Source organism: Papio anubis, chromosome 1 (genome assembly GCF_008728515.1).
Source record: "Papio anubis isolate 15944 chromosome 1, Panubis1.0, whole genome shotgun sequence".
Taxonomy (NCBI): Eukaryota; Metazoa; Chordata; class Mammalia; order Primates; family Cercopithecidae; genus Papio; species Papio anubis.
Window position 1 is genome coordinate 145,619,553 of NC_044976.1, and position 21,560 is coordinate 145,641,112.

At 38.1% G+C, this 21,560-nt stretch overlaps 1 protein-coding gene and 2 pseudogenes across 2 annotated transcripts in view; 2 read left to right on the forward strand and 1 right to left on the reverse strand.

Moving 5' to 3' along the window:
- The window catches only part of USH2A (usherin), a 790,277-nt gene that overhangs the window by 203,661 nt on the left and 565,056 nt on the right, over positions 1 to 21,560 (forward strand). Inside the window, exons 15-17 of the mRNA XM_021927201.2 lie at positions 10,457 to 10,615; positions 18,845 to 19,339; positions 20,381 to 20,650. Of these exons, the coding sequence (XP_021782893.2) occupies positions 10,457 to 10,615; positions 18,845 to 19,339; positions 20,381 to 20,650 (924 nt within the window). The remainder of the gene's footprint in view (positions 1 to 10,456; positions 10,616 to 18,844; positions 19,340 to 20,380; positions 20,651 to 21,560) is intronic.
- Positions 457 to 2,186, reverse strand: LOC101014699 (annotated as a pseudogene). The gene has a single exon (XR_159832.5). The product of XR_159832.5 is annotated as an ADP-ribosylation factor 1 pseudogene (transcript).
- On the forward strand, positions 14,576 to 17,589 carry LOC110741362 (annotated as a pseudogene).

The window sequence follows — 21,560 nt, forward strand, 5'->3', positions numbered from 1 at the left end:
AATTTTGTGAAAATGTTGGCACCTGCTTTACTTTTTGCTACCTATTCTTTCTTGCATTTGAGACACAGTCTGGGAATTATCTCTCAGGCAAAACTGGATAGTCATGTCACTGGAAAGCTAGCCTACAATTCTTAGTAGTGGTAGACATTTACTTTTATATTTTATTAACTGGACATTTTTTCCAAGTGTTTCTTATTTGTCAGAATTTTTAAAAACTTTCACATTCCTAATGATTCTTCGCTGGACATATTCCTTTTGGTTTTTGATCTCTTTAAAATCATGATACATCATACTGAGCACAGTCTTTCAACTGCTTGTGGTTGTTTCTGCATCTGTTTTAGGTTTTTATTATTTTTTATTTTTTTATTTTTTAATAGTTAAGAGATTTTATTCTAATAGCTATAATTACAGTGCTTGTTTGTCGAAATGAAAACTGAAAACAAGTGTACAAAACAGTTGATTACTAATCGTGTATTGAAAGCAGTAAGAGGTTCCACGACACCAAATAGACCAGTTCTGAGGTTTCCCCAAGATAAATTTAACAGCTCCAGCTTCTTCAGTGTTTATCAAAATACAAAAGAAAGAAGTAGAGGTTGTCTTTTTCGATGGCAAATCAGACCCTTGCAGGCTGAGGGAGAGAAAGCTACATCACACACAGAGGTGGGGTGCTCCCAAGGGGCTGTGGGTCTAGGTGGACCGCCTGCCCGGCTTGCACCGCTCCTGCTGGTGAGGCCCCAGACATCCTGCCAAAGTGTCTGAGCGAGCACGAGGGTTGGGGACGACGGACCTACTCTGGCCACAAGGTGACCGAGGGACAGATGGGGCCCTGCCTCCCATAGGCTGCCTGAAGGTGGGTGGGGCGGTCTGCGGGAGAGTGGGGTGGCTGTGGGCTCCCAGCCTGGCCCCTGGGAACCGTGGGAGCACAGGGACAAGCACATGGCTATGGAATGCAGGGTGACCCAAGTACAAGCGAGTTGCGGGGATCTCTACTATGACCATGCAGAATTGATCGTGGTCTGCTGCGCCACCACATGTTCCTGAGGGGAACAGCTGGGCTGGTGACCGGCATCCAGGCCTTAACTGCAAATCTATGCTAGGTGGGGTCTCCCTTCTGTGTGTTCAAGTGTTCTTGACTTGGATTCTTAACTATTTTTAAAAATGCACTGAGTTTGGGTTAAAAACCAACCACCAAAATGGATTTCAACACAGCTCTAAAGCCAAGGGCATGCCCGGCTCTCCCAACACAGCGACTCCTGGAGGCCAGGTACCCATGGGCCTACATCCCCTCTTAGCACTGAATAGTGAGTTGATTTTTCTTTTTAAAATAAAAAAAGCTGAGTGATATTGCATAGGAGTACCAGAAACTGCCTCATTGGAAACAAGAACTATATACATTAAATAAAAAGCCTGGCTGCAGGCTGCGTCTGCCACATTTACAGCACGGTGCGATGCACACGGTGACCAAACCACGGAGGCAGCTTCTGGCACTCACACCACGAGCCGCACGTTTACCACATGAGAGTAAAGCAGAGGGCAAAAGGAGTGAGAGGGAGTGGGGTCTCATTCTGGTTCCGGAGCTGATTGGACAGCCAGTGCAGTCCTTCAGAGCCCATCACCGCTGGTGGCGCAGGTGGCCGGAATGTACCAGTTCCGGTGGTGTAGGGAGTGCAGCCCCAGCTTGTCTGTGATCTCAGCTGCATTCATGGCTTTGGGGAGGTTCTGCTTGTTGGCGAACACCAGGACGACAGCATCCCGGAGCTCGTCCTCGGCCAGCATTCTCATGAGCTCCTCACGGGCCTCGTTCACGCGCTCTCTGTCATTGCTGTCCACCACGAAGATCAGGCCTTGTGTGTTCTGGAAGTAGTGGCGCCACAGGGGCCGGATCTTGTCCTGGCCACCCACATCCCACATAGTGAAGCTGATGTTCTTGTACTCCACGGTTTCCACGTTGAAGCCTATGGTGGGAATGGTGGTCAGGATCTCACCCCGCTTAAGCTTGTACAGGATCGTGGTCTTCCCCGCAGCATCCAGGCCCACCATGAGGATGCGCATTTCTTTTTTGCCAAGAAGGCCCTTGAAGAGGTTGGCGAAGATGTTCCCCATAGTTGTGGACAGGTGGAAGGACACTGGCCAGGGACACCTCAGAGGCTGCTGCTACGAGCCAGGCGTTGGTTTCGCTCCTAGGTTTTTAACAAAAATTTCAAAAACACTGTGTAAAGTTAGAAGCTCAGCATCAGCAGAGGCAATTTATTAGAAACAAATGAGACAACATGCCTGTCTCCAAAGGGGGTCAAAACATAGCTAGAATGACGGACACTGATAATAGGAGGGGAGCAGAAAAATGTAAATGTTGGCATGAGGATGAAGGGTGCCAGCCTTCTCTCCTGTTCCAGCTTGATAATCACATGGTCCTTGTGTTGGATCCTAGCAGAAGCAGCCAGAACAACTGGCTTCACAAAGATATGATGAGATTGAAAGGAACGTAGTGCTATCTATTGTTGACACAGTGAACTACCTCTGGCTAGTATTTTTCTCTGTATCCCACAGATGTCAAGAAGTGCTTTCATTTAAAATTAAAATTTCTCATGGTACCTCACTACACAGTTTGGGAACTGCAGGATTATAACCCTCATTATATCTTCTATGGGCCACTAGCAATAGTTTAGTAATATCATCTGTGATTTGTTTTTTGTTTTTTTTGTGTTTTTTTGGCGGGCTATCAAGGTAGGAATCCTAGGATTTAATTTCCAAAATGCAAGAGGATTGAATTAAAATAAAATAGTTAGACCTTTTCTTATATTCAATTTCCCTACTGAGTGATTCACTTCTTTCCTTTAAATATTGGTTTCATGCTTTCAAAATGATAGCCATGCTTCTTGAGAGGAAGCAAAATAGGAATTAACATAAATTAAATATTCCTATTTTCTGTATTTTTTCTTAGTGAATGATATTACAGTTAGTTCAACCTTCTATGAACTTAACTAAAATTATACACATACACACACACAAGTATACAGTTAGCCACTTATTGTTTAATAGTGTTTGTCTTCTTGACACTATTCTCATTGTTATTTATTCATCTTTATATCCACATTTTTCTTTATCTCTCCTTACCAGAGAGTCTCTTCTAGCTCTCCTTTTATTAACAGCTTTATTAAAGTATAATTTACATATTATACATTTAACCACTTTAAGTATATGGTTTGATGGATTTTAGTAAATTTATACTTGTGCAAGCATTATTATAATCCAATTGTAGAACACTTATGTCATTTCAAAAAAGTTCCTTTGTGCCCATTTCCAGGCAATCACGACTCCTACCTCTAGCCCCAAAAAACTAGTTGTAGGGTCTTTGATGAGATAATTTTGTCTTTCCCAGAAGTTTTATATAAATGAAAGTATACAACATTTAGCCTTTTTACAATGTATAGGCTTTTGTATCTAGCTTCTTTCTCTTAACAAAATGTTTTTGAGGTTCAATCACATGGTTGCATGTCTCAGTAGATTCTTTTAATTACTGAGTAGTATTTTCTGGATATACTATATTTTGTTTATCCATTGATCAGCTGATGCATAGACTGTTTTCAGTATTGTTCTATTATGAATAATGCATCCATGAACATATAGTTACAAGTGTCTGTGTGGACATTCGTCTTTATATCTCTTTACATCCTGAGAATAAAAAGGCTGGTTTGTATACTGAATATATTTTTAATGTTTTAAGGAACTGCCAAATTATTTTCCAACACGGCTGTATCATTTTACATTTACATTAGCAATTTGTAAGAGGTCCAGTTACTCTACGGCCTCAGCAACATTTGGCATTGACTCTATTTCATTATAGCCATTCAGTGAATGTGTAGTAGTATCTCGTTGTGGTTTTAGTTTGCATTTTTCCTGGTGACTAATGTTGAACATCTTTTCATGTGTATTGTCATTCATGTGATTTTTGGCAAAGTATCTTTCAAATATTGTGCCTGTATTTTAGTTGAGTTGTTAGTCCTCTTACTGAGTTAAAGAATTCCTTATTAATTTGGAATAAAACTTGCAAATAGTCGTCCCATTCTGTGGATTTGGTTTTCATTTTCTTAATGGTATACTTTAAAGAGCAAAAGCTTTTACCTTTCATGAAGTCAGTTTACTAAGATTTTCCTTTATGGGTCATGTTTTTGTGTCCTATCTCAGAAATTTTGGTCTGACTCAATGTAAAAAAAAAAAAAATTCTCCTTTATTATTTTAAAGTTTTATACTTAAACTTTTACATTTAGATCCATGAAATAATTTGAATTAGTTTTATACATGGTATGAGTTAAGCATCTAAGCTTTTTATTTCATTTTTATTTTTTGACACATAGATATCTAAATGTTCCATTAACATTTGTTGAAATTGCTATCCTTTCCCCATTGAATTACCCAAGCATCTCTGCAAAAATGCAGTTGACCCTATAGCTAACATCATATTCAAAAATGAAAGACTGAGATCTAAGATCAGACATAATACAAAAATGTCCACATATTAGCCAGAGCAGGTAATCAAGAAAAAGTAAGCAAAAGTCTCCCAAATTAGAAAGTTGCTGTTCTTTACTTGTAGATGATATGATTCTATATGTGGAAAGTCCAAATGAATTCACAAGAAAGCTACTAGAGCTAGTAAACAAATTCAGCAATGTTCTATGTTACAAAATCAACACACAAAATTAGTTGTGTTTCTATACGCCAGCAATGAACGATCTGAAAAAGAAATTAAGAAAGGAATTTCACTTATAATGCATCAAAAATTTAACCAAGGAGATGAAGACTTGTACATTATCTGTTTTCTGTGTGTTTCCAGGAAACCTATAGTATAATTCTGCAATGTTATTTCTATTCACTGTTCCTTTCATGCTTAGCCATGTGCTCTCCAGTGTCTCATGAGTTTCATGCAGGATCCATGTGTGATCACTTTTCTATTAGGATATTAAGATAGAAGTAATTTTCCCATTAGTATATATTATCTGTGCGCATTTATTGCCAAATAAGCCATTTATAATTCTTGGGATGTAAGAATCAAGGATGCCTTCCAACCTACTGGAGGGTAGAGGAAATAAAGGTGATATTTATTGAGCAACTACTTTATGCACACATACACACACACACCCCTACATACATATGTGCATACATACACACACATACACACACACCCCTTATCTTCAAAATAACCTTGACAGGGAGACATTATCGTTCTCCTAATATAAATGAGAAAAGGTTCAGAGCGTCCAATCAATATTTGACGATAATAATACAACTACCAAAGTTCCAAAGCTGGAGATTCAAGCTCGTGGTTCCCAAAGAGATGGATCTAGTCACAGTATTATACTCTCATTCCACAAAAGGGAGTCTGGCATATGCAAATAGCATTCTTGGCAATTTTGATTGAATGAATATGTGAACATTTTCTAGGAATTCTACTTCAAGCACATAAAGGGTCAAGTTTTCTCATGCCCAAGATGTAATAATATTATTCTCAAAAGTGTTGGTAAGTCATCTAAACCTTCTGGTTTAAGAAAATTTCAATTTAAATACCAAAGAGGTACTATTTATTTATGCTGTGGAGTCAGACAAGATTGTGGTTGACATGGTCATAGCAAGTAATCAGCTTAAATGTTTGGAAAGAGCCTATGTGTGTGAAGAACTTTTGTTGCCAAGGAAATTTTCATGTAATGCAAATCATTTTCTACACCCTTTGACATGGGAGTGAAACATCTATCTCTCTTTCATTTTCATTCATCCCCAAAGCATTTTGCTGCCTTAGAAAATCATCTGAAGGTCAGTTTTGATTGCTCTAACTCTGAAATCTGTTGTGTTCCTGATAGCATGCAGAGTTTTAGATGAAATCACTAATATTCACTAAAAAATGTTAAATTGCCATGAATTGCAAGGTTGTTTGAGAGTGCCATAAATGAGGCAGTTTATGATATTTGTGGCTCCACCAAGAACAACAGGATTTCAAACCCTAAATTAAAATCCACTGAAAGGGTCAAATGCATTGTCAGTGTTCAACCGATCAACGTGACCATATCAAATATGCAAAATCCATGAATTCAAAAATGTAAGGTGCTATTCGGAAATAATTCTTTTCTCATGTGTCATTATGAGATTGTTGCTACTCTTTTCCTATGTCTAAATAAGCATATAGACTGTTGGAATGTTAATAGAACAATGCAAATTCCAAAGAAGAAAAAGACAAAAGGAGAGCAATGAGCATATATCTAGTTTGAATATTTTAAAACATATGATATAAATATTGTCTGCCTTAGGATCAGACTTTGTCTTTAGGAAGCCTATTCATAATACATGGAATTTTATATATTTTACATTCAGTGCTGTGCAGAATAAAACAACTTTTCCCCCGCTCTGTTCTCACACCACTATCAACATAGACTACTTTGGTGAACAAGCAATTCTGCAGCATTAATATCCCGCAACCCAGTTCAACTCTTGCACTATATACCTGGAAGTAGTGGCAGATTCCACAGGTGAGGGCTCAGTTCCCAAGGCTGCCCACAACTTCTAACACCACTCACAAGCTCCAGGTTATTTTGCCTGTGCTTGTAACCCTCTGGCTACAGATTGGGGTGGCTGTGACTCCCTCCTTGGGTTCAATTAATTTGGCAGATCAGCTCACAGAGCTCAGGAAACACTTATTTTTACTGATTTATGATACAGGATATTATAAAGGATACAGATGAAGCAATGCATAGGACAAGACACGTGGAAAGGGGAGCAGAGCTTCCATGTTCTCCCTAGGTGTCCCACCTTCCAGGAACTTGCACGTGTTTAACTACCTGGAGCTCTCCCTGTACCTCCACCGTCCCCCTGCCCCACAACCATGGCCTCTTGGACCCTTTTTTTTTTTTTTTTTTTTTTTGAGACAGAGTCTCTCTCTGTTGCCAGGCTGGAGTGTAGTGGCGATCTTGGGTCACTACAACATCTGACTCCCAGGTTCAAGCGATTCTCCTGCCTCAGCCTCCTGAGTAGCTGGGATTACAGGTGCATGCCATGATGCCTGGCTAATTTTTGTATTTTTAGTACAGTTGGGGTTTCACCTTGTTGGCCAGGATGGTCTCGATCTTCTGACCTCATGATCTGCCTGCCTCGACCCTTTATAGCAACTTCATTGGATAAGCATGACTGAAGCATGGATGTGGCAGACTACCACAATTACCACTTGAGACCATCACTACGACAGTTACTATTGTTACTACTTGAGACCATCATTACAAGACTGAATGAAGGGGGATGAATACAGAAATGAAAACTATAAACAAAAGTATTTCAAAGGAAGGGTAACATGGGAAGAAGGGAATCCCTGCTTCTCGTGAGCAAGGGCAGCTGCCTGAGCTTCCACAGCCCTTTGTATTTATTGGGTAGAAAGAGCAGGGAGGAGGAGGTAATGTTTGGTCAGCTGCTTGATTGATCACAGGTTCATATTATTACTAACAGGCTTCAGATTTGCCTAATCACAAGAAACACTTGTGCCTGTGTTGTGACCGCCCTCAGCATTCCTTCTGGGTGGAGATACAGTTTGTCAGTTTGCCAACATCCTGCTTTCATGAGAACTTGCTGTTTACTCATATAGCCTCCAGTGGTATACTGAGTTGATCATGACCCTCATTCTTTTGGCCTTCAACACATGGACAGCTATGTAGAAATGTGATTTAAAGAAAAAGGGAGTATGATTTCATACTAATCGACTGAGTGGGGAAACCCAGCAAAGCTGCCTATTCAGAGTCTTCTTGGCCTCTCTCTGCAGCATTCATTCCTCCAGGGTATGGGACAGGACCCCTTCTAAAATGAGGGTCTCATGACCCACAATCAGACAAGGTAGGTCAGAGAATTTCCTTATGGCCAGCTCTAAGACAGAAAGGTGGAGGAAGATTAGAGTATATTTTTAGTTTCTGTGACCTGCCTTGGGGAGAAAACGGAACAGATAGAAGCAGAACAGAACAGAGATAGACCCTATTTTCTGAGGCCTACTTCTGGAGCCTAAAGCTCCCCAGTATTGTAACAGAAGACTGTCCTTCACCTGTATTGCTTTTAAATTGTTCTGAAGCTGCTTCAGGACCCCTGGACAAAACACCAATACTTCAACAAAAGACATGCTTATTGTGTTAGTCACCAAGGAACTAACAAGGTCTGTGGAAGTTATGAGCCAGGAACTATGGACAAAAACATGTGTGTGTGTGTGTGTGTGTGTGTGTGTGTGTGTGTGTGTGTGTGGTGTATAAAGATCAAAGTGCTCTTGAAATCCGTAACAATTTGATTATATTATATCTTTTAGACAGAGTTCATATATTATATCTATTAAACAGAGTTCATCACTCATGGGTCCTGGTGAATTAGCAATAGCTCTGAGGTGGAAGTCTTTGCCTAGTTTGCAGAATAACATCATTTTACTGTTCTCTACTTTTCCACTTTGCTCTGTCCTCCAAGATTGTATGTGGTTTGCATCAGTAGCCTCCATTGCCCTCTGACTTTTAGTTAGTTGATTTCAGCTGCTAGGAGGGACCCACCAAACATCTGGAGGGCAGGTGGAAAAGGAAGTCGAATATTTAATTCCTCACTCCCTGTGTCCACGTAGAAGCAGCCTCAAGCTAACTGCATCCCTCCATGAGTGGTCATAGCTCCTGTCAGGTGATGCTCTTCATTCAGTCCTTTCTGTCCCTGAGTTATGTCCCCATTTAAGCTAGAGACAATGTGCAGAGAAGAGTTAACATAGCAAGCCTGACTGCTTATTTTTAGAAAGACCTGCTTACAAAGCTGGCCTTTGGCTGGCACCTGGATCCACATTATCCCCAGAACTGATAAGAGAGGACCACTGCACTTAAACATTTGTACAAAGTACGGTTTAGGCTTAACACCTGCTTTCCTTGTGGGGGTCTTAAATTTGGGTCAATGCCAGACAGAGGCTGCTCATATGAACAGCCCCCAATAAAAACCCTGTGCACTGAGTTTCTAAGGAGCTTCCCTGACTGGCAACACATTACACACATTTTCATAATGCATTGCTGGGGGAATTAGGCCTGTTCTATCTCTACTGGAAGAGAATTCTTAGAGGCTTGTGCTTGGTTTCCCCTGGACTTCATTGATATGCCTTTTCCCTTTGTTGATGAATTCTGCAACCTTTCATTGTAATAAATTTTAGCCATGAGTAGGACTATATGATGAGTCTTTGAGTCTTCCCAGTGAATCATTAGACCCAGGGTTCAGGGTTGGCTTGAGAAACCCTGAAATAAATAGCGATAGCACTCTGCAGTTTCTATACCTGAGAGTACTGCACCATCTCTTTTGCCCACCCTTTTGAAAGTACTTCCCACCCTTTTGAAAGATCTCTCCAAGTTACTTTTTTTGAGTGTGCTTTCTTTTAGTGAGGCTTCTAATGACTGTAGATATTTCATATAAAAATATTAATTATTTAATGGATTCTTTTCTGTACATTATATTTACATATTTCTTCAAAAATATTAATGGTTTAAAAGTAAGGTAACACAGCAACCTGTACCCTTGACATCTTATTTAACAAGAATGTTTGAATAAGTTGTGCTTCTTTAAATGGATGGGGGATTGTGCATCTTGTTTAAACTAGTGGTTGATTGTCCTTAAAAATATTTAGCTGTTGTTTTTCTCCTTTACGTTTGTGTATTCTGGGGAAGAAAAGAAGAAAACTCACTCTCAAAAGCAGGGAGACTAAGGAAAATTTACAGTGACAGAATACAGTGTTTTCATGGTATATATTTGTATTATGGAAAACGTCACTTAAGTAGTTAGATGAATGTTCTTATTTTTTATGTGCCTGATAAGCAATCATATCACATCTTAAAAACACCTCTAACAGGTGATGGTACACTCATATAGTATATTCAAATTGTTTCTTGATAATATTTAGATTATTTAACATCCATAGCTATTTATATCACCAAATATTATTCTTTCTTTTACACTGTGCTCTCTGAAGCAAGACAAAGCATTGTACTTAATGGAATGGAAAGCTTCCTCTCAAAAATCCAAAGATTATGCTACTTAAATTTCAAGTTTCAGTGGAACTTATGTCAACTTTAAATTAACTGTGTAAAAAAAATAAATGTTATGCATCCTTGGATGGTTTCTCAAAAAAAAAAAAAAAAAAAAAAAAAAAGGCAAAGAAAGAAATGCTTAATGTAAACTATTGTGGTTTTTTATCCCCATCTATATTTATGCCAGATGCTTTGACCTAAAAAGTTTTTTTATGCTTTTGGATAAAAAGCTTTGTTTTAGAGAACTCATGAACCCTTTGTTTATTAATGTCTTGGTAAACCACATGTCTTCTTGATAAAGTAATCCTGAATGAGAAAGACCTCTTTGCTGGATATCTTACTTCAGTTTGCTTTTCTGTTTATTGATTGCTTTGCTAATAAATGCTCTCTTCATTGTAATTTAGCTCCATTCCAGCAACCTCCGCCCAGAGGACAAGTTCAAAGTTCTTCTGCTATCAATCTCTCCTGGAGTCCACCTGATTCTCCAAATGCTCACTGGCTTACTTACAGTTTACTCAGGGATGGTTTTGAAATCTACACAACAGAGGATCAATACCCATACAGTGAGTTTAAGGGTTTGGTAATAGAAATAAGTATTCGGAGAAATGACACATTAGTTAAGTTCTTTGACATTGAGGATAAATGCTGTCGTGGTTTCCTTTGTCTGGCACAGAGTGTTTCAAACAGAGAGAGAATTACAAATTTCACTAGGAATCAAAGAAATACAATAAAAATGAGACACTTAATATCTGATAAATACTAATGCTTATCAAATTCTCAAAGATGAAAAAAAATGACCCCATCAAGAATTGATGGGAATGTGGGGAAGCTGGAACTTTTATAAACTGCTGAAGTGTCTGTGTGAGCTCATTAGTACAACTTTTCATGTACAATAATTTGTTAAAATCTATGGAAAATTTTTCCTTTTAACATAACATTTGACTTAGCAAACCTACTTTAGGAAGTTTATCTCAAGTGAATAGTCATGAGTGGACACACAAGATTTCTATACCTATACTATTTGTAATATCAAAATATTGAAAATGATTCAGATGTTCACCAGTGTTTCAGTAAATTATAGTATATGGCATAACAGAATCCTGGTACATTGTTAAATAAATTATAGGCTGTGATAGCAATAAACTGATATCTTAGTTCACATATCAATAAATGGAAAATGTTCATGACATATTGTTTAAGGCAGGGGTCCCCAGTCCCCAGGCTGTGGACAGGTACTGGTCCATGACCTGTTAGGAACAGGGCCACATAGCAGGAGGTGAGCAGCAGGCCGGCAACATTACCCCCTGAGCCCCTGTCAGTTCAGCGGCGGCATTAGATTCTCATAGGAGCACGAATCCTATTGTGAACTGTGCATGCGAGGGATCTAGGTTGCGCCCTCATGAGAATCTAATAATAAATATAATGCACTTGAATCATGCCAAAATCATCCCTCCTCACCACCCCATCCTTGGTCCATGGAAAAACTGTTTTCCATGAAACCGGTCCCTTGTGCCAGAAAAGTTGGGGACCACTGGTTTAAAGTAATTAAAAGTTATTAAAATAATCTGAGAATTATACCATTTTAATTTACAAATACTGGAAGACATAATAAATAGATCTAGTTTTCTCTAATTGTAAATATTATAGAAAATTTATCAGCTATTTCTATTATAATGAATTCAAGTTTTTTAATTCTCAGGTTAAAGAACTATTAAATCTGGAAGTGGAGTACTGACACTCAAGCAAATAGTGTAATTTAATACACACATTGCTATTTCCACAGAGATAGAACACAGCAACATAAACATTTGAAAGAGGATGGATATAAACAAGCCATCAAGCCTATCTTTGCCTTTGTAACTTTTATGAAGATTTTAAAGAAGCTTATAGAAATCAAATTATTAGAATTCATTGACTTAAAAAAAACATTTACTCAGATGTTTTAGATACAGTTTCCCTAAAGACAGAATGAAAAAACAGAAATTTTTACATTATTCCAGCTCTGTCTTCTCTGATTTTTGCTTCTAGCCATGTTTAGCTACACACTAGTTTAAGAAACCTTGGAACAGCAATTCCAATTCAAGTTTCTATTTTGTTCTCTTCATTTAATACACAGTTTTCCAAATTCGACTTTAACCATGCTTAATTAGTTAGAGAACTGTATAAAGCTATGTCGAAACACTGAAATTCTGTAACCTTCCTTAAAATGGTTAGGAAGATGCCTTGTTTTAACATTTTAATTGACTTTAAAACTCCAGCATCGCACAGAGTTTTATTTTGTATGCATTATACTGGGTTTCATTTTGCACCTAATTCATATGACTGGAATTTAGCTTCTTATGTCCATCCCTTTCTCTTGGCCCTACATTTCTCTTCAGTATTCCAAGTCTTCTTTAAAGTTAATGGAAACTCTGAACTTCATGATGCAGATTGCAAAGGGAAATGAACATCTGTCTACATCTGCCATGTTGGCAAAGTATCCTAAAAACCTGCTACTAGAATGTTTATTTTCTTCCAAATATCAGCATGATCCAGGTGTCCTGAAACTTAAACTTTTGTGACAGAGAAAGAGAGGAGTTATAAAAATATTGAAAATGATTTTGAAATGACAGTACCACTGGTTGAGTTATTTCTGAAGTTGTGAATTAGGGTCACCCTATTTTCCATACAGCTTAATGCAATAGCAAAATTAAACTTAAAACTATCAATGATATTATTCAAGCCAGAGGCATGATTTCCATAGTAACATATTGTGATCTATTTTATAGAACATCACATGTTATTACAACACTGGCTGTTTTGACGATTGCACTAATATGGAATCCAAATAACAGTTTCTTACATGATAAATGTGTATTCATTCACTAATCAGACATTTATATAATCCTATTAAACAAGGTATTATTTCCTAAAACCATATTTTTCATTAAAAAATGCCACTTCTGGCATTTCTTGACAATCACTGTAATTAATGATGTGAAAATTATCTGCATGATGGCATTTGAACAGTAAGAACAATTGGTTAACACTGTCAGAACTTTGTATCATTCTAATAATAGCCTCATGTTTATTACTCTATTTCTAGTGCATGGCTAGCATGTGTAACATGTAAAGGAAACACTACTTATATTCAGCTGGATGAACACAAATCTTTGGGTTAAATCAAGGCATTAGGAATTATAGGTGGAGAATCATTGAACTTTTCAAAGAAAATTAATGGTGTTGTCTTCCAAGCAAGTTTGACAGTTTGTTTGAGACCTTTATAGAATTCTTTTTTAGAATGGAAACTTTTTCTGGCTGGCCTAATGTGCTATGGGATTCTCTAAGACATACTTTTCTTCCTAGGATCATGATATACTGGTGTACCATCTTTAAAGCTTTCAAATTATTTGTTATTAGTAATAGCATGCAAACAATGGTGAATAATTTTAAAGATTGTGAATAATTAACTTTAAAAAACAAGGTGTATCTTTACGTTTTATTTAAGGTAGAGGTCAAGCTAGCACTTTGGCTGATCATACATAATCATCCCTAACAGTATCTCTATTGTAGCCCCCTTCTGGGTTGCACATAGGTATCTTAAGTGTCATGGGATGGGAGTGAACAGTTATTGGAGGAAATAGCACTCTTGTGTTACTGTTGCAGGTTTAGGGAATGGATAGTAACTCATACTGTTTTTTGGTGTTGTTCCTATTTGAGTTTGGAATCAAAGGAGCATTAGACATAGTAGGCAGATCAAATTTAAAAATAAAAATGATCTTCATTACTGATGAAAGTCAGATTAGAGACTATATCCTTTTTCCCGCAGGAAGACAAATTAGAAGAGAGAAAAAGCAATAGGTTGATCTGAATATAATTTGCTCCCTACCCCCTGACTCCCTAGATTCACAGTCAGATGAGTTGTTCCTCATTTGGGATGCCATGAGTGGGGATATAGTCCTTAAATGTCTCTTTAGAGAAATCCTTCCACTGGAAACTAGAGGATGATTACTTTTACATGTGACAATGATTTCTATCACCTATAGATATTAACATAGTTTAAGTTTAGAGTTTTAGACAACCAAATATTTTAATGAGCCTGGGGATTTTATTTCTACCCTTATTCATTTCCATCTTTAATATTATAATTTATAATCCCATACTACATCAAGGGATCAATGTGACAAGTGGTAAGATGGTTCAGTTATCTCTGAGAGGAATAAATGAAGAAACATAAGATATAGAGACAGGATGAGAAAACAGAAGAGAAGATGACAGGCAATTGTTTTTATAAGGCTCTTAATATTCTTAATGCAGTAGTTTCCCCTTATCCATGGTTTTGTTTTCTGCAGTTTGTTACCCATGGTCAGCAATGCTCCAAAAATAGGTGAGTCTACAGTACAATAAGATGTTTTGAGAGAGAGAGAGAAAGATCATATTCATATAACTATTATTGTGGTATATTGTTAGAATTGTTCTATTTTTATTTTTAGTTACTGTTGTTAATCTCTTACTCTGCCTAACATAAATTAAACTTTATCATAGATATGTATGTATAGGAAAAAGAGTAGTGTGTGTATATATATGTATGTGTGTGTGTATATATATGGTTTAGTACTATTTGTGGTTTTGGGAATCCACAGGAGATCTTGGAATGTATCTCCTGTGGATAACAGGGGACTACTATATTATTTCCTGGAACAATAGATCAGATATGTATAGAAAAATCATTCATGTGTTTAATAAATAAAATTTTGATCAGTGCTTATTCCTGACCAGAAACTGTATCAGCTACTAGAAATACAAAGACGAAAGGAATAGTTGTCCTTACGGAGTGGGGAGACATATAAATAAACCAAAGTAACAATAAAATATATAAATGCTGAACCAGAGTAAACTTGGAGTGTTAAGAAAACACAGGGTGGCGTGGGAGGTGTAGGAAATGTAACTGTACCTGTGGTGGCAATGATGGTGATTGAGAACCACTGAAAGTTTTCCAGTAAGGAAGGAATATAAGCTGAATTAGCCAGATACTGTAGTTAAGGAAGAGTGATTGTCATGAAATAAATTTTGTGTCAAAAGACACGGAAGTATATGAGAAAATAAGATATATTCAGCAATCATGGTCAGTTCCATGTAGCTTTGGTAGGCGGTACACTGGGGGAGTGCTACAAACCGGGAGGGTATCAGCCAAGATCAAAAATCAGTGCTGAGCCAAGGATTTTAAATGTTGCTCTGAAAATGCAGAAGTCTGTAGTAACAGCAAATTTTCAAACTCAGAGTTAAAGATCTGTACCCCAGCCAAGGAGAGCAACTACCTTGAGATAAGAGCTCTTTTTACCTGAGTATTATTTTTTTGTTATGATATCATTAATGGGTATCCTATTCATACCCTTTCAAATGCTTTTATTTATTTCACACTATAAATTGCCTTATATGATATTCCTACACAAATGCATATTTCCATCCTAATTCTATCTGATTCCAATTTCTTATTAAGTAAGAAATACAAATACTCTTGTATAATACACTCTGATCTATTAGGATTATATTCCATTTTTCAGTTGCTACAAAAATCCAGCAAGTACTGTACTTCTTTTAATTGTCATCAGGTTATAGGTCTTCCAACTTCCAATTTAAGCCAGACAATCTTTTGGAATATTCAGCACTGAAATTTATTTTTGTCTTTTAGGTTTTGGCTTTTGGCATGTTAAATAGATTATTTTCCATCATTGTTCTAGCCATCAGTGATTTTTCAAATTTTGTTAATATTTTCAACAGCCTTATTGTGGGATAAGGGTAACTTTAATCTAATCTAATAAATATTTATTGAAACAACAATGAGCCACAACTGCACGCTGTCTAGAAAGTCTGAGTCTCAGCCCTAGGGGACAAATATGGTCCTTCTTTGGGTGCTCTGCCTTAGCACTAAGGATGGTGTCTTTCCCCTGTCACTTCTATTCCCATATTCTTTAGAGTTTTCTGTACCACTTAGGAAGTAAAACCATGTTGTAATCAATCATTCTTTAAACTTTACTTGTACAAATTACTCTGTGGTTTCTATGTCCTGATTGTACTCTAATACAATACTCAACATATTTTCATGAAGAATTTGCAATGGCATATGCAATAGAATGAAAAACCCATCTTTCATTCACATACTCCCTTATATTGTTCAGTCTTTAATTATTCCCCTCCCTCAACGGCCATGACATTTGGGGAAGGGCAGCTTCCCTCTGGCCATTTGCAGAAGGCCCTTTAGAGGATGCAGTCTCATTTGTAAGGTGTAGCTGGCCAGATCTTAACCCTTGGCATCCTCAAGGCATCAATGTCTGATGCATGAAGCTGGTGAACATGTGTTCATTCTCAGCTTGGTCAGGGCTTCCTGAACACACTATTATTTTAGTCTTCCCTAGGCTTTTGCTATTGCTGAGAAATTCCTGAGATTTTTTTTTTTTTTTTCCATCTCCTACATCCACCCTTTAGCCCTCTCAGAGGTGGAAGAGTGACTTTGTACCAGCCACAGAAGGTCCCATAGTAGACTCACTTGCTCTCAACACTGCACCCTCACCTTGGTTTCTTGGTTCAAGAAACCAAGAAATTCCTGCGCTGGGCTACGTCAAGATGGCGGTGTCCACATTAAACCCCCTGCTGAGGCGACTTCCTAACCTTTCTCTCTTCCGAGCTGCCCAGGGAGTTCAGGTTCCCCTCTAGACTCTTGGCACCAAAGCTCCCTCTGAGAAGGATTCTTTGTCCCCAGTTCCCATTTCCCCTTATAAGAATGAACCCTGGAAATACCTGGAATCAGAAGAATACCAGGAGGGATAGGTTCTTGCCGTATCTGGGCTGACTACCATGGCAATCACAACGTGGTATACCCCTACAGTGGACTCGAAATACATAGATTTGCGGGAATAAAATTGCTGGGAATCCCTGCCCCATCTGCCGAGATCACAAGTTGCATGTTGTGCTCTTGGAAGAGTTTGTCCATGGTTATCATCTTCCATGCTCCATACACAGGAATCTGCATAAAGCAGCACATGGGATTGACACGGGCCATCCAAGAAGCCAGGGATCATGGTCTCCTCAGGTACCACATGCCCCAGATTGAAACCTGGGACCTTGACTTCAGTACCTCTCATGGGACTGTGAGTGCTCTTCCGCCAGCCCCTACCCTGATCTCAGGCGACCCCTGGGACCCATGGTACAACTGAAAACAGTCACCAGAGAGAGAACTGTCTCAGCTTCCTCGGCTCTATCAGGGTCATCTCTGACAAGACAGTGGCCCCTACCTGAGTCAATGCCCAAGGTGCCCCCCACAACACTGGCGGAAGCCTCCTCCACTGAGCAGTCAGACCCCAGAGTGCTCTGTAGGAGCTGTAGACTGGGAAGAAAGGCCGGGTGCGGTGGCTCATGTCTCTCATCCCAGCACTTTGGGAGGCTGAGGTGGGCGGATCACTTGAGCCCATGGGTTCAAACCAGCCCAGGCAAAATGGTGCAACCCCATCTACAAAAAATACAAAAATTAGCCAGGCATGGTGGTGGGCGCCTGTAGTCCCAGCTATTCTATTCGGGAGACTGAGGCAGGAGAATCGCTTGAACCTGGAGGCAGAGGTTGCAGTGAGGCGAGATTGTGCTACTGCACTCCAGCCTGGGTGACAAAGAATGCCAAGGTTTACATGATAGGTTATCACCTGAAGAGTTGTGTCTTTTGTGGACAATGGAAAGAAATGAAAGTTGCTGATGGGGATAAATCTAGGCTAGGGGAGAGCAATACATATGTGTATGGGAAACCCCAACCCCTATGTACTGTAAATAGATGGACTAGGCTAAACATTGTTGCTGTTTCAGTCTTTTGCGAACTCAGCTTTTCCACAATAAAGTTCTATCTCCTGTCGGAAAGAAGGAAGGAAGGAAGGACCGAAGGACCGAAGGAAGGAAGGAAGGAAGGAAGGAAGGAAGGAAGGAAGGAAGGAAGGGGAAGGGGAAGCACATAAATGTGCTAGGACCTTCATATTGCTATAGGGCACCCCTGCATAATGGAACCCTGCTCCCATCTCCCATACAAACAGCCGCATCAGGGAGCAGGCAGCAGCCACTCTGGCATTTGTGTGTTTCACAATCCTACAATGTGTTTCCTGTCCTTAGAGAGCAAGCATTTCCAGTCACGTGCCTAATCACCTCCACTCCCTATCTTATTTTTTTAAAACCTCTTTGTAGCTGTTCTCTCTGCCCTCACAATCCTTCATGCATAGAAGTCCTGCTTATCTGAAACGTCTGTTGTGTAAATTCTTCATTGCTGATAACAAATGTCTCCAAAATTTAGCAGCTTAAGACAATAAACATTTATAATTTCTGTAGGTCAGAAAATAAGAAAATTTTCCAGTCAAGATGTTGGTCAGGTGACAGATTTACCCCTTGGTGGTAGTTTACTGACCCTTGGTCTGGTGTGGTTAGTGTTTAACAAGCAAACCAGTTACATAGAGGAAACATAGTTACTTTTCTGTTTTGGAGAACTGAAAGGACTTTCTCTTAGACCCTCTAACAAAAGGACATTATGAAAAGCAAAACAAGAGCTAAAGCAAACATCTAAATATTCTTTATTACAAATGACGCTTTTCTTATGTTATACTCAATAATACAAGCAATCAACTGGTATTTACATTATTTCAATTTTAAAAATATGAAATGTTTCCTTAACCAAAAGAGTAAATTGGTATAGTTTATGTAATTAAATAATATGATAGGAAAGCAGTTAGCAATGATTCTTCACCAACTTGTGAAATGTAACTTTTTTTTTCTTTTCATTTCAGGTGTTCAATACTTCTTAGACACTGACCTGTTACCATATACCAAATATTCCTATTACATTGAGACCACCAATGTGCATGGTTCAACAAGGAGTGTAACTGTCACTTTCAGGACAAAACCAGGGGTCCCAGACGGAAACTTGACTTTAAGTTATATCATTCCTGTTGGCTCAGACTCTGTGACACTTACCTGGACAACACTGTCAAATCAATCTGGTCCTATAGAGAAGTATATTTTGTCCTGTGTCCCTTTGGCTGGTGGTCAGCCATGTGTTTCCTATGAAGGTCATGCAACCTCAGCTACCATCTGGAATCTGGTTCCATTTGCCAAGTACTATTTTTCTGTACAGGCGTGTACTAGCGGGGGCTGTTTACACAGCTTGCCTATTACCGTGACCACAGCCCAGGCCCCTCCCCAAAGACTGAGTCCACCTAAGGTGCAGAAAATCAGTTCTACAGAACTTCATGTAGAATGGTCTCCACCAATGGAACTAAACGGTAAGAATCCAAGGCCAAGATTCCCCTTCTTGGGCAAGACATGAATGAGAATCTATTGTAATTGTGCAATTAGGAGTTTGGCAAGTGTATTCCTTTTTATAACTGTACAATATAATAATTAAGAAACAGTTTCTAAAGATATAAGATAGTGTTTGTCCTGGTTAGTGGAACAAGTGTATTTCTTCTAATCTAATAACAAATTCCATTCAATTAAATTGCCCCTTAAAAGGCTAATATTATCTTTGCTCTTAATGACATCTGCCATAACACAAATGATGTTTATAATTTGAAACTCACTTATGAAATGCATTATATTTGACTGTGTCACAAGTTAGGGCACCCACAAGCAATACATTTTCTCTTCTAAGCAAGAAAAAGATATAAAATAATACAAAAAATATGTATATAAGCTAACTGACTCCATTAAGTTAATTTTTGCATTCATACAATTGAACCCTTGGTTATATAGGCCAGACACACATTCACAGATTTTTAATCATTTATATCATGTACGTATTATAGCAAAATCTTTCTTTAGATTTGTAAAGTTATTTGATAAAACTGGGTAGAAATTGACTATAACATTTATGCAAACAGGGCTTATGTTAAACAAGTTAAATTAAAACCTCCAAATTTGAAAGAATACAGACTGGAGCTACAGTGATCAATTTCCCCAAAAGAATTGACCATTCTTAATAGAAATTATGACCATTAATTCCAAAAAAGATTGAATTTAGCTGTGATAAATTGTAATTATTTTTTGTCTATATGTTATCCATTTTGGTTTGTTTTCCCCATGCATACACCTTTAATAGTATTTTATACATTCATCTACATATCAGTTTGTTGTCTTCTATGTACCTATCATCTAGATTACAAAACTACTAAATCACTACATTTTGAATGCTAAGGAAATTGACAGTAATCTAATTAGAAAGATAATGAAAATCCAGCACTCTTTAAATGATCTGTCCCTACCATACCCCTAAAGTAACCCCTTTGTCTGATGAGTTACCTAGATTCACTATTTAATTTCTCTAGGAATAATTATAAGGTATGAACTATACATGAGAAGACTGAGATCTACTAAAGAAACCACATCTGAGGAAAGTCGAGTTTTTCAGAGCAGTGGTTGGCTCAGTCCTCAGTCATTTGCAGAATCGGCCAATGAAAATGCATTAAAACCTCCTCAAACAATGACAACCATCACTGGCTTGGAGCCATATACCAAGTATGAGTTTAGAGTCTTAGCTGTGAATACGGCTGGAAGTGTGTCTTCTGCCTGGGTCTCAGAAAGAACGGGAGAATCAGGTAAATATCAATGCTTTAAGTTCTACTTTTAAAACCTCTGAATGCAAGTGCTTCCTCAAATTAAAGTCAAAGTACTGCTAAAGTACATTTTGAAAAGCAAGAATTAGAAACTTCCACAGACCAAGGAAAATTTTCGTATATATGGGTTTGTTACATAAACAACTCAAGGTCATAAAGTACTTGCAGTAAGTTTTAGGGGGCAAAAGTAAATGCTTTAGTTATTAATTCATGGGGCGAAAATGGCTTAACTATAGTTATAGTCTTTTGGGAATGTTTGTCAAAAATAGCATTTGGTTTCCACTCTTGAAGTGGATTGGACACATGTCTCATCTTGCTCCATATATAGCATAATTTATGTTCAGTGAAAGAGATAACAGTCAACAAATTCCACAAGTTTGTCTTGGTTTTTATTTATCTTTCCAAAATAAATAGTTTAGGTACTAGATTATATATAATGACAGAATCCTGGACATCAAAATCTATAATTCACAAGTGTGCTTGTAAGCAGTTGGCATGATGATAAGGAAGGAGGACAATATATCTAAATTTTCTGGAGTATCTTCATTAAAGCAAAAATTTTTAATCCTCCACTTTATTTTTTATATTAAAAATACTTAAATTTCATGAGCCTTTAAGAAAAAAACACACTTTTGTTATGTGTTTAATCTGTCAATATCAAAGAAACCCCAGTCCTGATCTAAATTTGACCTGTTAGGAGTATGGAGGATGAGGGTAGCTTTAGGTTGATGTCCAAGGGAATCATTTCATGAATAAAATACGCATTGTGCTTGAGCATCTCTTAATGACTACCAGCCATCTTGGACAAATAATAGAGCCATGATAGCACAAGTGATGAGGCATGGCATTCTGGAAGGGGAAAATCAAGGTCAGAAATGAAAAGTAATGGGTG